Below are 22,814 nucleotides of genomic sequence, written 5' to 3'. Positions count from 1 at the left end.
CGTGAGGGAAAATGCATTTAAAATTTAATTAAAAGAGTTCTACCTCCTTTAAACTAAAGCTCTTATTTTATTCTTCATAAAATCAGGACCATTTCAGATAGTAAATGTTTGTGGTTAAATTTGAATCACAATTGGAAGTATTAGGTGCCCATAAACAATAGACTCTGGTTCGGTGACAGTGGAAAGTCACACTTTGGATTCCTCATATCACATTGTAAGGTTAAGAATATGTTAGAAAAACTGAAGCATCAAAATATTGCATTGGAAATATTGCATTTTTATGTTAAGAGTAATAAATGGTAGCTTATCATGATCGCAAATGAGCTAACTTGTAAAAAATGGTTCCTAGTTACAGTATATTTTTCTCTGAATTAAAAGATTGTAAGTCCCATTCAGTGTACATAAGCACAATATCTGTAGCAGAGACAAGAGAAGTTGTGAAAGAATGGCATCATTTTTTTGATGAAATAGTGAACAGTTTGCCCTTAGATCCAAGATTAGGAGTGTTAATCATTGTAAACTTTATCTCAGTATTCTGAACAATATTTAATCCTTAAGAAAATTATTTCATCATTATCCAAGTGCATTCTGTAAGTGTCTGGGGTGCACAAATTGGACTTCTTCCCTATTATATCAGTGTGTACAATTCAGAACTAAATAAATGGCCATTGCTTTTTGAGATGGCTTGGTACCATGAAAGGCATTTTCTGAATTTTCTCTTCAAATTATTCACTAACATAGTACATTAAGTGTCACACTGAATGATTTAATGGCTTATTTTGAAGCTAATTTTAATAAAAACAGACTAAAAAGAAAATGAGCATCTTGAATATTAGTCCTCCCTCTTGCACGTTGGTAAAGGTCATTTGAATTTCTATCAATTGCACGTAATTTGAAACATGGCAAGCAAAATGAGATTCAATTGTGGAATCGGGAAATTGTAATGTAGTTTAAAAATGTTTAAGCTGCTATAGGTTCTGTGGGCTTTGAAGAATATTTTCCATTTGCTTGGCTAAGGTGCACCTGAGAGCAGAAGATGAAAAGCGGCAAATTCAGCAGGAAGCAGAGAAACAGGCATTGTTAGAAAAGAAGCGCGAGGAGAAAAGATTACAGAGACAGGTCTGTATTTACAAAGCTACTCTCCACCACCGCCCCCCCCCCCCCCCCCCGCAGTCCAATGTATGAGCACATTCCTGCATCAATTTACTTGCGTTAAAATCGGGGGTTTATTTGGTTATTAAATATAAAAGGAAATATGCAGGTAATGAAATTATTTTCTTTTGAGCCTCATGTATCCCAAATTAAAATGTTTTATTTATATTAGGTCAATCCATACATAGGGCAGCATGGTTAGCGCAATGCTGTTACAGCACCAGCGATCGGGAGTGTGGTTCGAATCCCACACCATGAGTTTGTATATTCTCCCATGTCTGTGTGGATTCTGGTTTCCTTCAATACATATAGGGGTTGTAGGTCAATTGGGTGGCACAGGCTTGTGGGCCTGGTACCTTGCTATATGTTTAAAAATTGAAGGACTGGAGAAGTACTTTACTTCAATAAAGGTAGTTCTGAATGGGAGGAAATAATGCATTGCTCCCCTAAGACTTTGAAACGAAGAGATTATGGTATCCTACTGTTGGTATGATATTTTGTGGAGTTATTTTAATTCTCACTATGTTCAGTTTGTGGCTGCAAGTTCAATATGCTATTATACAAAATAGCTGAAGCTCAACAATTTAGTGATGTAGGACACTAGTCCTTCCAATAAAAGACTGATTGATGTATTTCCTAGCTTGTTGTTTCCTTTCACTGGCCATTCAGACTGATCAAACTGTAAGCTCTTATTCGGAAATATCTGTATGAGTACATGAATGGATTAGGGATTTTGCACTGTATGCCTCTTTTTCTGGTAATCTGGTAAATTGTTAAATGTGGTTCCCAATTACAGTACAACTCCGATTCTTCAAAACCATCAGCTTTCAGAAATGTTCTTGCACCCAGAAGTGACGTCTGTTCGGCAACAATTTTTTTTCAGATAAGTGAGGATTTCAGAAAAATCGGAAATCCTCAGTTATAATTTTCAGAGCTGAACTGATGTCACATGCTGAAAAAATTTTGGAAAAACATCTGAGTAGAATTTTGAGTTTTTGATGTTGGATTTATCTTATTTTGTTCAGGTTGGGTTTTTTTTTTAATGAGAATTAAAAATTATTTCATGCTTAAGAAGGCTTCCCTTGCTATTTGTTTAAACACTATGATTTTCTGTTGCTACTGGGCTGTTTTTTTTAAATGACCAGTTATTTGAAAATATCATTCATCTGAAATAGGCCCAGTCCTGACCATTTCAGATAATCGTATTTGTACCGTCCATTGTAATTTAACTGAGTCTTTTTCCTTCTGCTGTCCACAGCAAGGCATCAAACTAAATTCCATTGTAAGAATGCTAAAAGTATTTCAGTAATTCAGTTGTATTTAATTAAAGCCAATTAAATTTTGATCATTTTTCTAATTGTGTAAAATCATCACGTGCATGTCAAAGTGCTTAAGGAAGTGGATCCACTGGTAGTAATTTTCTAGTATTCTTTAAATACTGGACCAACTATTACAGATTGCAGTCCAGATTAATGTATTTGTAAAGGGAAGGAGAGATAACATAATTATAGTGCTGTGATAGTACAGACCTATCACCAATGTATATAGTTACAGCATCTAGAGTATGTAATGACTGTGCTTACAGCGATTGGCTGAGAGCTTAGCCATGCCTATTGTCTGGGCTTTAAAAGGGTTGTGTCCCTAGCCAGGTCGGATCATTCCGGACTGGTCGGCCACCTGTGAAGAAGCTCCTGTCTTTTGCTAATAAAAGCCTTGGTTTGGATCAACAAGTCTTTGGTTCTTTTGACGAGCTCTACAATTTTATTAGCAAAAAGAATTTTTTTAAAAAAGGATGGAGCGTCTGACTCGGCCAGAAAAATTTGACATCGACCCACAGTCAGCTACAGCCTTCAAAGCCTTTAAGTTCTGGCTGTTGAACTTTGAAAACTTCCTAAGGCTCATTGAGGTGGAGGAGGATTACCAGCGTCTAACAGCATTGCTGTCTATGGTGTCCTTGAGAGTCTACGAGAACATCCAGGAAGAGACCACTTACACCGCAGCCATAAAGGTACTGAAAGAACTGTACGATCAACCAATGAACAGAGTTCATGCCCGGCTCATGCTTGCATCGAGGAAGCAACAGTCCGGTGAGTCCAGCAGGGCATATTTACAAGTAGTCAAGGCATTGGGCAAGGACTGTAACTGTGTGGACAAAACGGCTGCCGAGATCACAAACGATCTCGTCCGGGATGCCTATGTGGCCGGGCTCCGATCGAACGAAGTGAGGCTGGCTCAAACAAGGCGTAGAAGTGTCAGTTTCGAATGGTGTCCCTACACTTTGGGGGACCCTACACTTTGGGGGACCCCACGCCCCCCCTCTTGTCCTGCCATCGCCCCACCCCTGAAGCACCCGAGCAACCCACCCCAGGGCCACTCCTGCGGCCTTTCCACACTCCGGATTGCCCCACCAGCACTCTTCGCAAACCTCACCCCTGGCTGGAAGCCTGTGGCCACCAAAAGTCAGCAATATAGTTACGAAAACAGGCAATTCATTAGGAGTGAGGTGCGTAGATTGCTGGATGAGGACATCATCGAACCCAGTTCAAGTCCCTGGAGAGCCCCGTTGGTGGTTGTCAAGAACGGGGAAAAGCTACGGATGGTGGTCGACTATAGCCAGACCATTAACCGCTTCACGCTCCTGGATGCGTACCCCCTGCCACGCATCACGGATGTGGTGAACCAGATCGCCCAATATAGCATATTCTCCACCACTGACCTACGTTCGGCCTACCACCAGCTCCCGATCCGCTATGAGGACCGACCATTCACGGCCTTCGAAGCGAATGGGTGGCTGTATCAATTTCTCAGGGTACCATTCGAGGTCACGAATGGTGTCGTGGTCTTCCAGTGGGAAATGGACCGGATGGTGGACCAGAACGGGCTAACCACTACCTTCACGTATCTGGACAATGTCACCATCTGCAGCCACGACACGCAGGGCCACGACGCCAACCTAGACAAATTTCTTCAAACTGCCAGTCGGCTGAACCTGACCTACAATTTTGACAAGTGTGTCTTTCAGACCACACAACTCGCGATTCTAGGTTGCGTGGTGAACTGGGAAATGATGCCAGATCCTGACCGCATGCGTCCCCTAATGGACTTACCCCCCCCCCCATACCCAGAAAGCGCTCAAACGCTGTCTGGGCTTTCTCATATTACGCCCAACGGGTTCCACACTACGCCGACAAGGCGCGTCCTCTTATCAAGACCACCTCCTTTCCCCTCTCGACTGAAGCCAGAGCGGCTTTCGATCGAATCAAATCCGACATCAACGCTGCACGCCATCGATGAGTCTGTCCCGTTTCAAGTCGAGAGCGATGCATCCGACTTTGTCCTGGCAGCCACCTTGAACCAGGCCAGTCAGCCTGTAGCCTTCTTCTCCAGAACCCTCCAGGGTCCAGAGAGTAGACACTCCTCGGTCGAGAAGGAGGCCCAGGCCATAGTTGAAGCGGTGTGTCGTTGGAGACATTACCTCGCTGGGGGGCACTTTACACTGTTGACTGATCAACGCGCGGTCTCCTTCATGTTCAGCAACACCCAGCGTGGTAAGATAAAAAACGACAAAATCAAACTCTCCACCTTTAACTATGACATCCTGTACCGTACTGGTAAGCTCAACGACCCGCCTGACGCGCTCTCCAGCGTACAGATGGATAGACTAGAGAAACTCCATGAGGCGCTCTGTCATCCAGAGGTCACTATGTTTGCCCACTTTGTGAAGGCACGCAACCTACCCTACAGTCGAGGAGATTCGCTCCATGACCCGAGCCTGTTCGGTGTGCGCTGAATGCAAGCCCCATTTCTTCCGTCCGGGGAACTCCCACGTTATTAAAGCCACCCGCCCCTTCGAGCGTCTTAGCATAGACTTTAAGGGGCCCCTACCGTCGACCAACTGAAATAACTACATCCTTACGGCCATCGACGAGTACTCCTGCTTCCCGTTCGCTGTGCCTTGCCCAGACCCCACCGCCACCTCAGTGATACAGGCCCTTCACAATATCTTTGCCATTTTCGGGTACCCCAATTCCATCCACAGTGATAGGGGGACCTCCTTCATGAGTGCAGAGCTGCAACAGTACCTTCTGGAGTGTAGTATCGCTTCAAGCAGGACCACCAGCTATAACCCACACGGTAACGGCCAGGTCGAGAGGGAGAATGCCACCATTTGGAGAGTGGTTACATTGGCTCTCCGGTCTAAAGGTCTCCCCACCTTTCACTGGCAGGAGGTTCTCACTAGTGCCTTACACTCCATCTGCTCCCTCCTATGTACCGCAACAAATGCCACCCCCCACAAAAGGATGTTCCTTTTCCCGAGGAAATCCAAATCAGGAACCACTGTACCGGCATGGCTCACCGTCCCTGGCCTTTTGCGACGCCTCGTCCGGCACTCAAAGAATGACCCCTTGGTTGACTGAGTGACTCTACTCCACGCGAACCCGCACGCCCAGACGGGCGGGAGGACAATGTTTCGGTGCGGGACCTAGCTCAGGACATGGTAGGCCCAGCAACCCCCCCAACCCAACCTTCCCCAACTCTTTATTCCCCAGGCCCCATGCCGCCACAGAAGGACCAACAGCACCCCAAAGTCCCGGGCCACCCTACTGACAACACGGCTGGGGAATTGAGCGAAGGAGCGGTGGCACCCGACGAGCCTGCTGGCGACACCACTCCAGCGACCCTAATCCTGGCACCACGGCGGTCACGCCAGATGGTCAGACCCCCTGACCGCTACAGTCCTTAACCTACTCTTCCTTTCATTCTCTCCCTCGTTTTTTTTTCCCTTCCCTTCCACCCCAGGGTCAGTTCTCCAAGAAGGGATGAATGTGATAGTACAGACCTATCACCAATGCATATAGTTACAGTATCTAGAGTACTCACTGACAAAAGACAAAGGAGGAAAAACCCAACACCCAACCCCAACCAACCAATTTTCCCTTGCAACCGTGTCTGTCTGTCCCGCATCAGACTTGTCAGCCACAAACAAGCCTGCAGCTGACGTGGACATTACCCCTCCAAAAATCTTCGTCCGCGAAGCCAAGCCAAAGAAAGAAGAAAACAAAAGTATGTAATGACTGTGCTTACAGCGATTGGCTGAGAATAGCCAAGCCTACTGTCTGGACCTTAGAGGGTTGTGTCCCTAGCCAGGTCCAATCATTCCGGACTGGTCGGCCACCTGTGAAGAGCTCCTGTCTTTTGCTAATAAAAGCCTTGGTTTGGATCAACAAGTCTTTGGTTCTTTCAACAAGCTCTACAAATGCAGAAGAGTCCACCGTTTAAAATGTAAAAGCAGAGAATTTATAAAACAGTGGAAAAAAATGCTGGAGTCAAATCAGCATCAATTTTCAAAAACTACACAAAATATACATTTCTGGAATTTTTTTGGTGAAATTCGTGGGACGATTGGGGAAGAATTGAATTTGTGACAATGTTTTAGTAGCAGCAAGAGTTTGTATTTTTAAGCATATATTCAATTAAATCTTTGAAACATTTAAATGCTTTAATTAAAACTTGGTATTCATTACAATATTGTGTGCACATTATGAATGTTCAAAATTCTGAACTGCTTGTTTTCCTGTCATTTCAGAAAGAAACTGAAAAGCAGCTAAGGTTGGAAAAACAAAGACAAAACCAGTGTGCTGCAAAAAAGCACTATGAGGAATTTCTTCTGAATAAGCGAGGTCTTGGGCCCTGGCGAAAGCTACTAGAAATTTCAAAGCAAAACATGAAGGTAACTTGCAACTAGATTTGAATAGTCACAACCAGACATTGGGAATAAAAATGAGGAAAGACTGGAGATAGTCAGACTTCAATCTGCATTCTGAATGGGGAGCTCAGCAGAATAATTCAGTGAGCAAATGGTACTGAAAAATTACATTTTGAATAATATTTTTGGTTAAGTTGAGCAATAAAGAAACAAAAACATAGAATTTTAAGATGTATACCCAAGTTCTTTATTGGTTTGACTTCCAAAGCAACAGTGGATGCAAGAACTCTTGGAATTTCAAACAAAATTAAATCATAATTATTCAATTGAAACTTTGCAGGCCAACGGTAGTCCACCCATCTAAAATTCAACATCATCACCACCTACCCACTCTTTGACAAGAGTTCTCGGCAGTCATGACTTTACCTTCTCTGCCAGGGTTTGTAACAATAAAACCATGTTTGCAAAAACAAATATTTAAAGTTCATTCTTTGGGGAAAAAGGGAGTGTTCTTGTATTTTTTTTTCTGTAGAAACGTTGTTTGTATATTTGATCAGATTTATTTCTGTATTTTTATACAAGTTTTCAGAAGATCACTATAACTCTTCACTCCTAAGGAATTGTGTATGTATCTGGCATCAGAATGTATCGGAATCACTGGCTGAAAAGAAATTTAAAGCTGAGAAAGTGTACAATGGGATTCTTCTTAAAAAGTGTTTGAAGAACTGGCACAAGGTGAGTGTTATCTGGAACAATTCCAAGATATTCAACAGCTTAATGTATTTGATATTCAAAATTTTATTTGGTGTCTTTCTTGACTTAAATGGTTAGTCTTTTAAAATTAAATTTGGGGACAGAAAGGAATAGGGAAAATCAGCTCTGTATATTCTTAAGTTCAAAACTAGCAAGATTTAATTGTGAATAGCTTTATTTTTAAAATATTTTATTGAGTTTATCATAAATCCTACATACAAAGTCTTCTAATAAAACAAATAACAGATCATACCATATACATATCACAGATTACATATAAATGTAAATTTAAAATATATCCATAATTGTTTATTTAACAATATTTCTTTAAAAATAATTCTGGATAGAAAATAAGTAAAATTACACTAGACAATGCCTTGATCTCATCTTATGATTTCCAAATTGGGGGCTGACAAGATCAAAGGGAGTGGTCAGGAAAAAGGGGGAATTCTGAACTTTCAGCCTTGTTAAGTCTGCTGCAAAATTTAATGAAGAAGCTGAAGTGCCAGTTGACGATGTGGTCAGACAATAGGTGCATACACAGTTATACCCAAGGGGAGTGTCCTTAACAGCCAATGTTTTAGTACAGCAAGGCTTGCCAGAGATGAGACAGGCAGCTTGGCAGACTCGGTGGCAGTAGTGAGCAAAATAAATGGTGACAAGGTATTCTTGCAAGAGCTGGTCTTGATGGTTGCCGTGTTGTACTGGCATCATAACCCCCCTCCAACCATTCCTGTTGTATGGAGGGTGGGCACTCAGGAGACGGCAGCCCAAAAATGTTTGGGAACCACTGATATAAACAAATGTGAATAGTTTTCAGCTTCATGGAAGTTTTAAGAAATTATGACTATGCTTTACAGGAGGACTTTGCCCTTGTAAAACCTAGATTGAGATGGGGCAAAAAAAAAATTGGTGAAAGAAAGTTAAAAAGTAGTTATTGGAGAATGAATGGGTTAGGATAGGGGTTTAAAAGAATGTAAGGAAAATAATTAGTCAGTCAGATTTTATTTCACATTTCCAGTATCTGCAGTATTACTTTTTGACATACTGAGAGGAGTCCTGCAAATTTACTCATGAAACTGCAAAGTAGTAGATCCTGTTGAATTTTAGAGTTCCGTGTGCAGGGTTACAGAAGTAGCCTTGTTGTTTCATGTATTTTAACCACTGATTGGCTGTTTTTAAAATATGACCAGTTCTCCAAAAAAAGTTTATCTGGCATACATCCGGTCCCAACCATTTTGGATAATTGAAGTTGTACTGTAAACAGAATCAAATATAGTGAAAATTTGTCTTACTGGATGTTGATTCCTAAGCATCTTTCCATTCACTGGGGCCTCCAATTCTCATGCTTTCTTTGAGCTTTCTATGCTGCTTCTAAAAAAAAGTACAGTGAATTGGAAATATAAATAGGAACAACACCCAAAATCTGCTCGTCCGACACCAAGGCTCTGAGTGCATTGAATTAATTGTGCTTTAAGGACCTGGTAAACCGATGTGAGAATAAGGATACCTCGACAAAAATGTTGACAGCAGAGTAAAATGTCAAAATCAGGGTAGGAAGAAGATGACAAGCATTAGACTTGTTATACCAAAATTTTCTAGTTCAAATACATTGCAAAATAATACAATTAAATTCAAGGATTTGTAATGCTGCAAGAAAAAAATTCAGTGTAGGTCTTAATGTAAGTCGAAGGGAAACATGCTAAGATACTGTGCAAAATTATACTTCAAGAAAGTAACCGGTCAATTTGCAAAGCAAACATCATTCCAGATGGCATTGTATGATTATTTAGTATGGTGATCTGCTAAACTCGATTGCCATTTAAGTACGGCATTCTCAGAGGTAAGTTGAAGGGCAGACTCTCACAACAATCGAGCTTTAGGTGACTGAAACCAGAAAATGTTACCAGTGAGCTCCACCTCAAGTCCAGACATGACAGCAGATTTCAGAGTTCTCAGGCTGTCAAGAGAATGGTCTTGTCCTTAAATCAACTCATATGAGGTCAAAGTTTAAATAATACTGGAAATATTAAAATGATACAATACTGCAGTAGTCCCAGTGGTATTGGGGTGGATTTTGTTATCTATATTCCAGGAATATGCTAGCATTGCAAGGTATGGAAATTACTCCTTTGTACAAGAGTTAATGAGAACATGAAAGAAAATGTTTAATTCCCCTGCAGCGTTGCTTCAAGATTCAATTGCTTCATTGTGGTAATAAGTAAAAACTATTTTATGTTTAGTTGGTCAAGACAATTTGCACATTTGTGAATTCCAAACATGTTCACATGTATATTTTCAGTGAACATCCAAAGCAGGGAGACCAGTCAGCCTTCTGATCAGGGCTAAAACTTCTGCACTGTAGAATTTTTGAAATTCCTGTTTTGTTAGGGCTGGGAAGTCTGTCATTGATTATCTTTGCAAAAGAGAGTGATTTTTAAATATTAGAGGAATCAAAGGAGATCCAATCTTAGTGGTGCTGGAGTAAAAGGCATGATTAAATATTTCACATCATTCCTCCCTCCCTTTAACAGTACAAAGAATATATCAACATTCTAGAAGAGAGAGCAAATCAACATCATCTGACAATTCTAAGAAGATCCATATTTATTGCCTGGGGTGATTTTGTAATAATGGAAAAGACAGCATCATGGAAAAAAGAGAGAATTGGAACAGAACATCATCAGAAGTATTGGCCATTTGTTCCCCATTCACAATCATTTATATTACTAGAATACTTTCAACTTAATCTTGTACATTTGTGAAACTGTATTTCTTACCTGCAGGAGGTTAGTGAAGTCAGTTTTCATGGCTTGGAAGACCTTCCCAATACTCAACAGGGAGGAGAAGAGAAAAGAAGAATGTATTCAAGAGCTCAGGAAGAAAGTTGCTGAAATACTGCCTGACTTCCTAATACAATAACAAAGTACTAAACAGTAAGTATCTTGAAGTTGTGCTGTATGTGTCTGCATATGTGTGAGCGTGCGTGCATAAGTATGCAAGTGGTTATGGACATGGATGTGAGTTTGCATGCATGTTTGTGTGCGCGTGGATGTGTATTTCTCTGTACCTATTAAAAAAACACACAAGCAACATTTAATGAAATACATTAAGGTGAGGCCAGGGTATGACAAGGTTCGCTCCTAATTCTACCAATTGATTTAATGTAATTACTGATAAAGTTAACATCAAAATTTGTATATATGGAAACCAAATTTACTAAAAAATTTCATTTTTTTTCTTTAAATGATTTGTGATCTCTTCCAAAGGTAAACAACTTCGCATTTCACCATGCCATCCATTTAATACCAAATCCAATTTCCATGAAACCGCTACAAATTTCCTGGAAACTGCCAGCGCAATCTTTTTTAAACCTGGACTTATCCTTGATATATCCTTCCAAAAGAACCAGCATAGGGGTTCTTGGGAGGTTTGTACCTATTACCTGTTGATGAAAATCTCAATTAGTCCAAAAAAATTCAATTTGGGGCATGTCCATGTACAGTGGAAAAAGGTGCCTATGTCCTGTTTACATCAAAAACACCAATCTATTAAGCTTTTGTGGTGTAATATATAACTGATGTCTGAAATTGTACCATTCTATATCTTGCATTTATTGTGTTTTTCATTACTATCCAAGTCCATTTCCCACCTTTGTTTAAATTTATAAAAATCTTTCTTCTTTACTCCACTCAAAAGTAATAAATACAAAACTGTTTCTATTTTATCATAATTAAGTTGTAAATCTTGAGCCAAAAACACTCAAATCTATATCACATTCTTTACACATTTATTTTGCCTTCTTCTAGAATGGGAAGCAATATGTTGATTCTCCTTGCAAAGGCAGGAAATTTTGAAGATAACTTTGGAAAATGTAAATACTTACCTTGACCAATCTAAGTAATAAGAATCTCCAGAACAAAGGATATTGGGTGTATAGCTTTGATGTACCAGTAAATGTTTTAGACCAAAAGAATAAATACATCAAATTGTGAATTGATTATTTCACTCTGCCATCACCAATCTTAAACCAGCTCTTCAATGAAATGCATTTCTCTTCAAATTTGCAAATACTAATGATTAGTTAATTAAATCTCTAGATAAGTGAAAATTATAACCAGTTATGCTAACTTTCAACATGTCAGCTCCTTAGCACTGGATCACATCTTTCGGACAGAACGTGTGGTTCTGATTTGGCATCTATAGTTAACAAATCGATATAACAAATATTTTTTAACTTTTCTTTCAATTGTGACATTTTTCCAAAATACAAGGTTTATGAACTGGCAATTTGGGATTTTAGTGAATCAAAATGAGGGGAAAATGAGGACTCAGTTTATGGGAGTGACTTTTTGATTTTGCAAGAATAGTTCAAACTTTATTAAAATAAATATTAAACAAGCTCAAAAGTGATATTATTCACATTATAAATTATTCAAGTTAACTAACAACCTCGAAAGTCCACTTTTACTATTCTGCATTTCAAATTGAATGTATAAATGTCATTTTGAACAATATGGATTGATATAATGGAAATAAATTCAAAATTCATAAAATATCACAGTGCAATTTGATTACACAGCCCTTTGGGAATTCTATTGAAAGCCCTCAAATTTTCTAAGAATCTCAACTATTAAATTCTAATACAATGACAAATCCATCTACATTTTTAAATGTGTACAAGAATTCTTAAATACTAGAACATGGCAACTGATATAAAACAAAGATTTTCAATGCCATGAAATCTAAGATACATGTTTCAACATTCATTTTGTACAGCAGATATTCAATTACCTATAATATTTGTTCTTTCTTTTTTTCCACCTCTCATAGGATTTCTCACTTCCACAGACCTGGTTGTACCTCAGCACCCTCATCAGCATGGGCTGCAAGTTCAAGCTTGTTGCAGTGGGAGGAAAAATCTTGGTTGATTTCTTCCTCCTGATCACAAATGCTAAAGTGAACAGTAGCAATCTCCATCATCTTTGCTAGAAGAGCCACAAGGATAAAAATATTTTAATAACTTGCCTGTTCAGAACTATAAAGTTGAAGGGAAAACGTCAAATGCCCAGTGAATTGATATTCAAATCATGGATACCCTATACACAATTAGTATTTCTCCATAAACAGGCAGCCACTGGGATCATTAAAAATTACATTGGACAGTTTAATTCTTGATATCCAACTGGTGAATATGCAAAAGTAACTTTTCATGAGACAACTTCATTTGATTTTTATTGAACATTTTCCTCCACAGATTTCATTTACGATCTAACAGATAGTGGAAGAATACATGGCAAGCTCAAATGATTTACCATATATGTTTGTACATTAATAAAATTCAGACATTCAATTTACAAGAACTTTGGTGAAACCCCTAATTTTATTTTTGGTAATTGCTTACAAAAGAAATACAATCAAATATAATGTACATTTAAATATATTTGACTCGAAAGTTGGTTCAAAGTTATTGTCAGTGTACATACATGACATCACATACAACCCTGATATTTTTCCTGTGGGCTAATCATTACATAGTTCAACTGCTGCTTTGTTGAATTTGGACAGAGTTCAATTCAATCACAACCTATTTACTTCTAACTTAAAAGGGGGAATTGTATCTGACTTAATTATAGCACAGAGGAAAAAAAAGTCAAGCGAGTGTCAAACAACAGTGAAAGACAGTGCAAAACTTGCACTATGTATTTCAAATAATAAGTGTGAAGTAAAAGGCAGAGAATTTTAACTATTTGTTACAAGTATTTTTAAAAGTGGAATTTCCAACAGGTAGCATGGATTGATGACAACACCGTATCAGGACCAATTCATGATGGATTTCTTCTGAAATAATAATGCTGAGGAGATAACACATTATAAATATAGAGAGTTCATAAAGAGATCTTGTGACAGAATGAGAAAATATTTCTCATGCTTTGAAATTGAACACAAATATGAAACATCAATGGATGAATATCTAGTGTCAAGACAAAAACAGCCTCGTTTCATGTTAGATTTTTGCAAACTTTCATAAAAAATGTTTAAAACGTTAAGCTGCTACGATATTACGGAACATGATTTTTTTTCATCCAATTAAACAATTTTATAAAGAAAATTACAAAAAAAGTTGGTCATCTTAAAAGTTGAAGCATCTTCAAAACAAACCCCAGAAAGAGAAACAACTACACTGAAAGCATTATCATCTTTTTTGGAGAGGCTTGAACTTTGCACTTAAATCAATCATTTTCATAGATCAACAAAGAAAATATAACAACCTGTGTCAGATATTTCCACACGAGTGCTCACAAAAGGCATTAATTGTGCCACTGCAAAACTGTTTTCCTATCACTTGCACTAATTCCCATTTCAGATCGATTTATAACTTATGGGAAAGTATTGCAACCAATGGGAAGAAATTGCATCAATAATTTTAGGACATTAATGCCTCTTTTGTTTTGTCAGACATTTTCTGGCTTTAGTCCACATATCTTACCACCAGAAAAGTGGAAAAAAGGAGACCAAAGCATACAAGAAACGATAATTAACATTTAGAAAATCAGTAAAGCTCGAATAACCAACCATTTTTAAAGTACTACCCTGGTTTGAGATTTTGCAATGATCAAAAACAAAATTTTAAGCAGCATTTAATCAGAAATTACAACTGTATTACCTCATATCCAAAAAATTGTCATGGAAATCTCAATTTCTACACTCTAACTGCACAACAACCATACTGTGCTCTTTTTCAAATGAACGTTTTAAAGTGTGCTGTTAGTTAAAATTGTTTCTGAAGGTTAGAATTCGGTCACGTCTAGCAAAAAGGTTATGGCAACTTCAAGTTAGAAGACTGACCATACACCTCAATATTTTTCTTTGGCTTGGCTTCGCGGACGAAGATTTATGGAGGGGGTAAAAAAGTCCACGTCAGCTGCAGGCTCGTTTGTGGCTGACCAGTCCGATGCGGGACAGGCAGACACGATTGCAGCGGTTGCAAGGGAAAATTGGTTGGTTGGGGTTGGGTGTTGGGTTTTTCCTCCTTTGCCTTTTGTCAGTGAGGTGGGCTCTGCGGTCTTCTTCAAAGGAGGCTGCTGCCCGCCAAACTGTGAGGCGCCAAGATGCACGGTTTGAGGCGTTATCAGCCCACTGGCGGTGGTCAATGTGGCAGGCACCAAGAGATTTCTTTAGGCAGTCCTTGTACCTTTTCTTTGGTGCACCTCTGTCACGGTGGCCAGTGGAGAGCTCGCCATATAATACGATCTTGGGAAGGCGATGGTCCTCCATTCTGGAGACGTGACCCATCCAGCGCAGCTGGATCTTCAGCAGCGTGGACTCGATGCTGTCGACCTCTGCCATCTCGAGTACCTCGACGTTAGGGGTGTGAGCGCTCCAATATTAAGGTAGCTCAAATTTACTACTTTAACATTCAATGTTATGTTCTGTGAATATAACTAATTTAAAATACTTTAGCTATTTAACAGCAAACATGACCTTTGACTTTACAAATTATTCTTTGCTTTTATGCAAATATTTATATAAATTAAGAAATGCTGGAAACATTAAACTATTCAAGCAGCAGCAGTCAAAAAAGAAACATCAACATTTCCAGTTGATATCCTTTCAAACCTTCACAGCACCCAGCATTTTATTTTGCTGTCCTCACAGATGCCTGCCTAATCTGAAATTCGGTTTTTTATTTCAGATTCCCAGAGTATGCAGTGTTATGTGCATTTACCCAATCCCATAAAATGACACAACCTACCATTCAAATCCTGCAAAACTTCTAAACCGGTATCATGCAAACGACCTTCAACCATACCGTTTATTGCACAGCTGCAAGTAGTCAGTCGCTCAGTTTCTACAAAATCAAGACCACCAATGAGGTCAACACAAGGCAGCATTCGTACCAATTTGCTCATAACATACTTGTTGAAGTCCATTGCTAAATTGTAAATGATTATTACTGCAGATAAATTACTTCCCATCCACACTCACATCTGGAGAAAAAATACATTTTAAAAATCTCAATTTTCATCAATAGCTTTATTAATTTATAAATCCTTACGAGTTGCATTCCTTTTCCTAACTCCATGGATCATTGTCATAAAGTCATATCAACAACCATCTTTTTGCTGGGTTCTCCCAGTAATTTCAGCAACACTGATTTTTTTAAAAAGTAATTTGTTACATACCGTATATTTCGGCGTACAAGTTGAGCCGTGAAACCCTAAAGAAATTCTCAAAAACGAGGGGCTGATTGATATTCCGGATATACTTCTGAGTCCTTAAATTCACCAAAATAAACCAGATTGATGTCAATTCAGCGTATAAGTTGATGCTGGAAGTGCCCACTGCTGGGCACTGCTCCTACCTGAGACCCTGAGGTCGCCGTCACCACTTCTGCCTTGTAGGCCGAGGTTCCTGCTCCTACCAGGTGCACAATGTTGGCACTCCAGCTCCGTGGGCCATTGCCACTGCTGCCTGGTAGGCTGAGGTTTCCACTCCCGCCTGGAGCACAATGTCGCCACTCCAGCTCCATGGGCTGTCGTGGTTGTTGTTTGATAGGCCAAGGTTTAATTTTCAGCTTTATTACTGGCAATTGGGGGCTTTAAAACATTTTGGAGTTGTTCCTGGGAGGCCCGGACAGCCCAAAAATTGGGGGTTGACATATGCCAGTTGTCATATACCAAAATATACGATAACTAAAGTTGAACCAACTTGGATTTTATTGTTACAAAATGAAATCATTTGTAGATATATTGTATATCTCACACCTTGAATGTGAACTCCTCCCTATATAAAGATCCCAAGGAAAATGTTTAAAACTCAATGTGCAGAGAAATGCAACATTATTTTCTACACTTGCTATTGACTCTTGTCAAAGACTACGATTTTGTTCAAGTACGTTAAACAATCAGACATATTGGGTCAGTGTGTACAGAATCTACAATTCAACAAGATTAAAATAATTTAGAAACATTACACTAGATCTTCAAATCTTGGCTTTGGAGGATTAGGCTGAAGTTGAAGGAATTCTTTCCAGTTGTTAATTAACCCTCGGTTGTACTCATCAGTTTTTATGATTAGCCCACAGAGATATTTGTCTCCAGTTTTGTCTCTCAAAGCAAGGCGCGTTTCTCGTTCTGTGATGTTGCAACTGATGTTAATGAGTTGGATGAAGAAGAGATAACCCATTCCTGCAGTGACGATTGTGCAATACCACACGCAGGTGAATGACAGTGCAGTACTGGGAAATAAATAAAACAGAATTCACAACATTGCAGATATATTGCAGCAAAATACTTAGGTGCAAGGTTGGTTATTACAACAGTTATGTACATTTCAGAATGTAGGCACAATACTTAAATACATTTAAACACAAGAATATTTTCCAACAGTTCAAGAAAACATTTTTCCTTTACCTCTGCTCTGCATTCATACAGCCAAACCCCTCTATCAATTCTCACCTTTCTTCCTGGTCTCTTCTCCACAGCTAATTATTACCTTTTGGCTGTGGGTCTATTCTCTTCCTCCTGCTGTTTCTTTTATTCAGGTACTGCCTGCTTCTTCCCATACCTTGAAGAAGGGCTCAGGCCCGAAACATCGGTAATATATCTTTACCTTCAATGGACGCTGTGAGACCTGCTGAGTTCCTCTAGAATTTCTGTGTTTTTCCTATAATTTAATAACCCCCTGGTTGCAGCCTTCACACAATGTTGTCTTCTCATTTAATTACTACTCTATCCACATAAATGTATTACCCAAGCTCTTATCTGGAGTAACAAGCAATTTCTCTCAAAATTTCAAATTCACAAAAGCCATTCTTACCACTCTACCTATTCTCCAACTGACCTTAAACAAAAATATGCTCCATTCATACCAGGAGTTCAAACAATAATGCTAGGCAAACAACAACCATGAATTAATAAATTAGAAAGGAAAAGAATCAGAATTTATTGTCATGAACAAGTCACAAAGTTCATTGTTTTGAGAGCAGCATCACATTGCAAACATTCACATAAACCACCTTATAATAAAAATAGTGCATGAAAAGTCCAAGTAAGGCAGCGTCTTTGGTTCCTTAATCATTCAGGAATGGGAAGTCACGTGATGGAGTAGTGGCCGGACGGTGAACTCCAGCCCTCTCCAGAAAAGTTGAAAAAAATAAAGGAAAGCACAAAGGCACAAAAATAAAAATTAAAGTAAAGTGAATATAAAGGTGGAAAGAAGATGGCGACGAAAAAAGAAAAGTCGAAACCAATGGTAAGAAGAGAGGAAGAGAAGACAACGGAAGAAGAAGGAGAAGGCCTTACCTGTTCGAAGAGGCCCGCGGTGGAGAGAGAAGCCTGCTCCCTCAGGTCGGTAGAAAGTGGACTACAAAAATGGCTCGCTGAGCCGAGTAAAAGTGTGCATGCGCATCGCGCATGCAAAAAAACACACCGATGGGAGGGGCAACCAGCTGGGGAGTCGATCTCCACAGCCGGCAATGACAGCTACAGAACAGCAGCAGCAAGAGGAGAACATAGAAGACAATGAAAACAAGAAAGAAGAGAAGAAAAAGAAAACAAAGAAACAACAGATGGCCAACCCAGAGGAAGAAGAAGAGGAAGAGTACAGTGAAATGGAAGAAGAAAGGAAAGGCAAGACAATGGATATATTTTCTCTTATTAAAGAATACATGGATTCATTTAAAGAATGGCAAGCACAAGAATTTAGTGATTTAAGAAGAAGAATAAACAGTACAGAAGAGAAAGTGAATAAAATAGATATGACCATATCAGAAATAGGAAAAAGAATGGACAAGGTGGAAGAACGAGAAGCAGCAGTAGAAATGGAGGTAGAGGACTTAAAAAAGAAATTAGAAGAATCTAATAAAAAAGTTAAAGAGACACAAGAGCTGTTAGCTCAGAAAATAGATATAATGGAAAATTATTACAGAAGAAATAATATAAAGATAGTGGGCCTTAAGGAAGATGAAGAAGGCAAGAATGTGAGAGAGTTTATAAAAGATTGGATCCCCAGGATCTTAGGATGTCCAGAACTACAGCAAGAAATGGAAATAGAAAGGGCACATAGAGCATTAGCCTTTAAACCACAACCACAACAAAAGCCAAGATCCATTTTAGTAAAATTCCTAAGATATACTACAAGAGAAAAGGTACTGGAGAAAACAATGGAGAAAGTAAGAGAGGACAACAAGCCACTGGAGTACAAAGGGCAAAAAATTTTTATTTATCCAGATATAAGTTTTGAACTCCTGAAGAAGAGAAAGGAGTTCAATACAGCAAAGGCAATTTTATGGAAGAAAGGGTATAAATTTATACTAAAGCATCCAGCGGTATTGAAAATATTTATTCCAGGACAGCAAAACAGACTATTCTCGGATCCAGAGGAAGCACGAAAATTTGCAGATCAATTACAAAATAGACTGAGAGATGAAGACGTGTAACGAGAGTACAAAAGACTGCGAACTAAAAAGACGTGTGTATAAGTCTATATATATATAATACATATATTACATAAGTGTATGTGCATTTAAAAAATATATAGTGTATAGAGAAGAATTAATGAGGGAAAAAAGGGGAAGAGAGGAGTAAAGAGGGAATTTAGAGAGTGACCTTTGTTGTATATAAAAATTGAAATCTTTTCTGGGGGGGGCTGGGTAGGGAGAAATTACGGTCACTGCAAAATCAGTTGACGCTTGCGAGTGAATTCGCAAATCCAAATGGAGAGGGGTGATGTGGTTGCCCGACAAGGGATAATGGGCAACTCAGGAAGGGGTGGGGACAATGGGGTTAAAGAAATATTAGGTAGGAGAATAAGGGGAATGTTTGATGTGTTAAAAATGTTGTCTTATAAACTGTTCAAAGAAAGAAAGCAGAAATGGATGAGAAGGAAAGGTGATGATGAGGAAACGGAAGGGAAAGATAAACAAAGTATAAAATGGCTACATTAAACTATATGACTTTAAATATTAATGGAATACATAACCAAATCAAAAGGAAGAAACTGCTAAATTTACTGAAAAAAGAAAAAAATGATATTGCATTTGTGCAAGAAACACACTTAACTGAAGTGGAGCACAAGAAATTAAAGAGAGATTGGATAGGACATGTAACGGCAGCGTCATATAACTCAAAAGCTAGAGGAGTGGCTATATTAATCAGTAAAAATGTACCAATTAAAATAGAAGAGGAAATAATAGATCCAGCAGGAAGATATGTAATGATAAAATGTCAGATATATTCGGAGTTTTGGAATTTACTTAATATATATTCGCCTAATGAAGAAGATCAGAAATTTATGCAGGATATTTTTCTGAAGATAGCAGATACGCAAGGGAATATATTAATAGGAGGGGATTTCAATCTCAATTTGGATTCAACCATAGATAAAACCGGGAAAAAAATTAACAGAAAGAATAAAGTAACCAAATTTATAATTAAATCGATAGAAGAAATGCAACTTTTGGATATATGGAGGAAACAACACCCAAATGAAAAGGAATATTCATATTACTCGGCTAGACATAAAACATACTCAAGAATAGACTTATTTTTGTTATCAGCTTGTATACAAGACAGAGTTAGGAAAACAGAATATAAAGCTAGAATATTATCGGACCATTCACCCTTGTTATTGACAATAGAGTTAGAGGATATCCCTCCAAAAATGTATAGATGGAGATTAAACCCCATGCTACTTAAAAGACAGGATTTTAGAGAATTCATAGAAAGACAAATTAAAATGTATTTTGAAATAAATACGGAATCAGTGAAGGATAAGTTTATATTATGGGATGCAATGAAAGCGTTCATCAGAGGGCAAATAATAAGTTACGTAACTAAGATGAAGAAGGATTACAATCAGGAAACAGAACAGTTGGAAAAGGAAATAGCAAATATAGAGAAAGAATTAGCAAGGAAGGAAGACACTACTAAAAGGGAATTGGTAGATAAAAAAATAAAATATGAAACATTTCAAACATATAAGGTGGAGAAGAACATAATGAAGACAAAGCAGAAATATTACGAACTAGGAGAAAAAACGCACAAAATTCTAGTGTGGCAGCTTAAGACAGAACAAACTAAAAGAATGGTATTGGCATCAAGGAAAAAAGACAAACAGTTCACATATAATCCAACGGAAATTAATGAAAATTTCAGAGAATTCTACGAACAATTATACCAAACTGAAAACGAAGGGAAAGAAGGCAAAATAGATGAATTCTTAACTAAAATTGAACTACCGAAATTACAAACAGAGGAACAAAATAAATTAATAGAACCATTTGAAATAGTAGAAATACAAGAGACAATAAAAAATCTGCCGAATAATAAAACTCCAGGAGAGGATGGTCTCCAATAGAATTCTATAAAACATTTAAAGATTTATTAATTCCTCCCCTCCTGGAAGTAATCAACCAGATTGATAAAACACAAAGCTTACCAGATTCGTGCAAAAGAGCATTAATTACAGTAATACCAAAGGCAGGGAAAGATCCACTTGCACCAGCATCATATCGACCAATATCTCTACTTAACACAGATTACAAGATAATAGCTAAATTATTAGCAAACAGATTAGCTGATTATGTACCAAAAATAGTAAGTCTAGACCAAACTGGATTCATAAAAAAAAGACGAACAACAGATAATATTTGTAAGTTTATTAATTTAATTCATGCAGTAGAAGGAAATAAAACTCCAACAGTAGCGGTTGCTTTAGACGCAGAGAAGGCCTTTGACAGAGTAGAATGGAATTATTTATTCAAGGTACTACAAAAATTTAGTTTACCAGAGAAATATATTAATTGGATTAAAGCATTATATAAGGGGTCATTGGCAAGAGTGACAGTAAATGGATATGTATCAAAACATTTTAACTTAAGCAGATCAACAAGACAGGGATGCCCACTATCGCCCTTATTGTTCGCGTTAGCCATAGAACCACTTGCAGAACTGATAAGAACAGAAAATAAAATAAAAGGGATAAAAATAAAAGGCAAGGAATACAAAATCAGTTTATTCGCAGATGATGTTATAGTATACCTAACGGAACCAGAAACATCAATATAAGAATTACATAAGAAATTGAAGGAGTATGGAGAAGTGTCGGGATACAAGATTAATGCAAATAAAAGTGAAGCAATGCCAATGAATAATGCGGATTTCTCAAAATTCAAGAAAGAATCACCGTTTAGATGGCAAATGCAAACAATACGATACCTAGGTATACAAATAAATAAAAACCTCAGCCATCTATATAAACTTAATTATTATCCACTAATGAAAAAAATACAGGAAGATTTAGAGCATTGGAAAGACTTACCATTAACACTAATAGGAAGGATAAACTGTATTAAAATGAACATTTTTCCAAGGATACAATACCTATTTCAGGCACTGCCAATACACTTGACAGAAAAATTCTTTAAGGAGTTAAAGAAAATAATAAGGACATTTTTATGGAAAGGGGGGAAACCGCGGATAGCACTAGATAAATTAACAGAATGGTATAGACAAGGAGGCTTACAACTGCCAAATTTTAAAAATTATTATAGAGCCGCACAATTAAGATATCTATCAGATTTTTACCAAACAAAAGAAAAGCCAGATTGGACTAGATTAGAGCTAGACAAAATAGGGTAAAAGATACTTGAACACATATATAAATGGGATGAAAAATTGGTACAACGTAGGAGTTCTCCAGTATTACATCATCTACTCAATATTTGGAAGAAGATTCATGTAGAAAGAAATAAAACAAACTACCAATTATCAAAACTAATACTGACGCAAAATCAGCTAATCCCTTTTACGGTAGATAACCTGTCTTTTAGAGAATGGGAGGAAAAAGGGATTAAAAGAATAGAAAATTGTTTTTCGGGGAATAAATTATTATCCTTTGAACAAATGAAGGATAAATATAATATAAGTTAAGATACAGTGCTGGCATATTACCAATTGAAATCCTATTTAAAGGATAAATTGGGAAGTAGTCTGAAGTTACCTGAAGGAAGCAATTTTGAATATCTAATTACAGACATAATGATAATCAAAAAATTTATTACAAACATGTATATCAAATTACAAGAAAAGGAGAATGAGGAAATAAATGATAAAACTAAACAAAAGTGGGAACAAGATCTAAACATAAAGATAAAAAAGGAAACATGGGAGAGGTTATGTTTAGGAACTATGAGAAA

At 37.9% G+C, this 22,814-nt stretch overlaps 2 protein-coding genes across 13 annotated transcripts in view; one reads left to right on the top strand and one right to left on the bottom strand.

The window, feature by feature from the left end:
* The window catches only part of ccdc191 (coiled-coil domain containing 191), a 74,956-nt gene extending 61,981 nt beyond the window's left edge, over nt 1-12,975 (top strand). For 5 of the 7 annotated variants that reach the window (XM_069890009.1, XM_069890006.1, XM_069890008.1 and 2 more), the window contains 6 exons: nt 1,018-1,119; nt 6,740-6,883; nt 7,442-7,594; nt 10,147-10,301; nt 10,399-10,548; nt 12,446-12,975. In XM_069890009.1, the coding sequence (XP_069746110.1) occupies nt 1,018-1,119; nt 6,740-6,883; nt 7,442-7,594; nt 10,147-10,301; nt 10,399-10,534 (690 nt within the window). In that variant the 3' untranslated portion in view covers nt 10,535-10,548; nt 12,446-12,975. Of the gene's footprint in view, nt 1-1,017; nt 1,120-6,739; nt 6,884-7,441; nt 7,595-10,146; nt 10,302-10,398; nt 10,549-11,421; nt 11,487-12,445 lie in introns of those variants that run through there. The other 2 variants (XR_011341840.1, XR_011341842.1) reach the window with 2 other exon arrangements.
* Nucleotides 12,976-15,002: 2,027 nt separating this feature from the next.
* The window catches only part of zdhhc23b (zinc finger DHHC-type palmitoyltransferase 23b), a 47,842-nt gene continuing 40,030 nt past the window's right edge, over nt 15,003-22,814 (bottom strand). For 5 of the 6 annotated variants that reach the window (XM_069890001.1, XM_069890004.1, XM_069890000.1 and 2 more), the window contains one exon: nt 15,003-16,853. In XM_069890001.1, the coding sequence (XP_069746102.1) occupies nt 16,586-16,853 (268 nt within the window). In that variant the 3' untranslated portion in view covers nt 15,003-16,585. The remainder of the gene's footprint in view (nt 16,854-22,814) is intronic. The other variant, XM_069890005.1, reaches the window with a different exon arrangement.

The sequence above is a fragment of the Narcine bancroftii genome, chromosome 7 (assembly GCF_036971445.1).
Source record: "Narcine bancroftii isolate sNarBan1 chromosome 7, sNarBan1.hap1, whole genome shotgun sequence".
Lineage (NCBI taxonomy): Eukaryota > Metazoa > Chordata > Chondrichthyes > Torpediniformes > Narcinidae > Narcine > Narcine bancroftii.
The sequence above is the reverse complement of the archived record's forward strand: the minus strand, read 5'-3'. Positions and strand labels throughout refer to the sequence as shown.